The 3473-nt window shown below is 41.6% G+C and overlaps 1 protein-coding gene across 1 annotated transcript; it reads left to right on the forward strand.

The window, feature by feature from the left end:
• The first annotated feature begins 458 nt into the window (after positions 1 to 458).
• LOC105522320 (olfactory receptor 52B4-like) lies at positions 459 to 3212 on the forward strand. Its single transcript, XM_011956817.1, is given in 2 exon segments — positions 459 to 495; positions 2272 to 3212. Coding segments are annotated over 2 exon segments (978 nt in total).
• The last annotated feature ends 261 nt before the right edge of the window (positions 3213 to 3473 follow it).

Genomic DNA, 3473 nt, shown 5'->3' on the forward strand with positions numbered 1-3473 from the left:
TTTAAACAGACTGTTGTAAGGCTAGATTAGGTGGGAAAGGATTTTGTATCAGAGCATCTTGAGAAAAGCAAAAGAGAAAAGGAGCAGGAGGAACGGAGGGAGGTGGGAAGTGGTTTTAGAGACTCAGCCTACTTGGGAAGAGGGCAAGGCTGGTGGGAATAGCTCTTTCCCTAGAGAGTGTGGCTGAAGTGCTTCCCTCAAGGTTTCTTCTGAAAGAAGATAAACAGCCCAACTCCTGGCCCCCAACAGGCTGAATTTTATCACAGATCTCGTTTCTGGTACTGAAGTCTCAGTCTGAGGCCAGTGAGTGAATTAGACATCTATGGATGCTACTGGTTCCAGAAATAAAGTAAGAACCAGGCTGGTGTTATATCATACAGGCCAGAGGTAAAAGGACTCTTAGAGACTGTTGAAATATGTGGTAAATATATATATGCCAGAGGCACAAGTCTCTGCTTATGGCAGAAGTGAAAGATAAGGATCCAAGAAGCGAGGGTGAGAGAACGTGGGCTAGATGGAATTTACTAAAGGGCAGAAAAAAGGAGCAATCCAGTAGTTAGTAGGCACCATGAGAAAACATAGAATATATTGATGTAGGCTGCAAACAACTCTTGGCATAATATGAAAGGAGCCCTGCAAGTGGCAGGGAACTGTAGTCACCTGCCCCAAGCCACACATTGGAAAGAGCTTTGTGGAGGCAGCCAGGGCATCCTAGCAGGTGTGAAAAATAACTAAGAGCCAATTATCCTCTGGAAAGAAAGAAGGGGATGCACCAAGAGTGTGAACTAGAATGGAAGAAAAAATATTACTGATCATAAGATTTATCTTAGCCAACAACTAAATATTTTAAGATACTCCTTTATTTAATATCCTTAGAAACCCCATGAAGAGTGTATTTTATTTGTCTCCATTTCTTCATTCCATTGAAAATGGGATTCAATATGGCTCTCTTCTCAGAAGGCACTCTCTGAAGCCATTCCACCTCCCTTGTTCTCCTCAGTACTCCTTATGCACACCAGCAAACCTATTTACTCACAAGCCCACCATTCTCTGAAACCATAAACCTATTTAGGATTCAGGCACATGGCATGATGCAGGAAAAATAGTCAATGCTCAAAATATCCCTGGTGAATGAATCCACTAATTAGTCAAGAAGAATATGCTAGGAAGTAAATGATGAAGTTACATGTTCATTTCTACCAACAGGAGAATTTCTCAAATATTAAGAACTGCAACCCCTCCTCATCCCCCAGAAATAACTCTTTACCTAATTTCAGTCACTTCTAAGCCTAGTTCCCTGGGGTGTGAGCACAAGGAGTGCCTCATCTCAGATAAAGAGGTGCCTTGACCCTCTTCGTAAGTGAGCAAACTGTATGTGGTGAAGTCAGAGGTTTCAAATCTCATTTCTATCAATTGCTGCTTTGTGACAAGTAGCAAGTTATTCATATTGTCTAAGACTCACTTTCCTTAAGTTTGAAATAGGGATACTAGCCAGTTCTAAGAGTGGATGTCTACTATCTGCATTAAGAACGTACGAAGTGCACTGTGCATACTATAGCCCCTGGCATAAAGTGATGCTTAATAAACATTAGCTAAATTCTCCTGTGACTGTAATACAATAAGGTATTTTCCATTCCTGGAACAGCACTGGCCTTTTAGGCTTCAGTGTCTTCAATCAATCAATGTTCCAACAAACATCAACAGGTCATCTTTCTAAACTAATGACTGCCCCTGTGTAAAGGATGGGGCCTAACAGTGAAGTTGTGATCAAGGCCCTTCACATTCAGGAAAATCCTGCCTATATCATCACTTCCCTTGTTCTCCTCAGCACTCCTTATGCAACAGCCACCCCGGCCTGAAAATATTTCAGAAACATCCTGAGCATTGATCTGTACACTCACCTTTTCTTATGCTACTTCCTTTCTCTCTTCATTATTAACTTTATGATAAACTACTCAATTTTAAGTGTCACCTTATTCAGCTTTCCCACACAGAAATAATAATTTCCTCTGTATATTCATAATCCTCCATTCATAATTAAAGTGCATACAATAATGTCTCTTATTCTGATTACTTGGAGATATTGTCTGACTGTCATTCATTAGAGTATAGACCACCACCTTTCATATTTGCATGTTTGTTATTTACATGTTCAAAGAAGATAGAGATTATGGAATATGCCAAAAGCTCCTGGTGACATCGCAAAGAATGTTGGAGATTTTATCTTCTTCTACCTCCGTGAGTAGGAGGTGAGGTTCTGAAAGTTCCCAGCTATACCTACTGCAAACCACAGTGGCACTAGCCACACGGTCTTTCACTTGCTGGGCATCCCCTGCCTAGAGGACCAGCAAATGTGGATTTCTATCCCATTCTTCATTTTTTATGTCACCGCCCTTCCTGGGAACAGCCTGCTCATCTTCATTATCCTCACAAAGCGCAGCCTCCATGAACCCATGTACCTCTTCCTCTGCATGCTGGCTGGAGCAGACATTGGCCTCTCCACGTGCACCATTCCTCAGGCCTTAGCTATCTTCTGGTTCCATGCTGGGGACATCTCCCTGGATCGTTGCATTACTCAGCTCTTCATCATCCATTCCACCTTCATCTCTGAGTCAGGGATCTTGCTAGTGATGGCCTTTGACCCCTACATTGCCATATGCTACCCACTGAGGTACACCACAGTTCTTACAAATGCTCTGATTAAGAAAATGTGTATGACTGTCTCCCTGAGAAGTTATGGTACAATTTTCTCTATCATATTTCTTTTAAAAAGATTGACTTTCTGCCAGAATAATATTATTCCACACACCCTTTGTGAACACATTGGCCTAGCCAAATATGCATGTAATGACATTAGAATAAACATTTAGTATGGGTTTTCCATTCTAATGTCAACGGTGGTCTTAGATGTTGTACTGATTTCCTATATGCTGATTCTCCATGCTGTCTTCCACATGCCTTCTCCAGATGCTCGCCACAAAGCTCTCAACACATGTGGCTCCCATGTTTGCATCATCATCCTCTTTTATGGGTCTGGCATCTTCACAGTCCTTACCTAGAGGTTTGGACACCACATTCCATATTGAATCTACATCCCATTGGCTAATGTCTGCTTTCTGGTTCCACCTATGCTGAATCCCATTATTTATGGGATCAAAACCAAGCAAATCCAGGAACAGGTGGCTCATTTTTTGTTTATAAAACAGAAATAACTTTGGTTTAAGAACTGAGTTTTCAGAATCTCTAGCTATCTGCTAAGTGGGTATGGAAGTGGTAGGTGGGAGAGGTCAGCTGACACAGTAGGAAATAACTCAGTGAGTACCATGTCTGGAGCAAGGTCAACTGGGAAGTTGCAGGGCTTACTCTTCCATTTTTTAAAGAACCTAGAAGAGCAATGTAATGTTTGATTGAACAAACTACCTCCTGCACAGAGCCTAGGAGAGAATAGACTGATTTTTCAGAAGTCATGTATC

The sequence above is a fragment of the Colobus angolensis genome, unplaced genomic scaffold (genome assembly GCF_000951035.1).
Source record: "Colobus angolensis palliatus isolate OR3802 unplaced genomic scaffold, Cang.pa_1.0 Scaffold424, whole genome shotgun sequence".
Taxonomy (NCBI): domain Eukaryota; kingdom Metazoa; phylum Chordata; class Mammalia; order Primates; family Cercopithecidae; genus Colobus; species Colobus angolensis.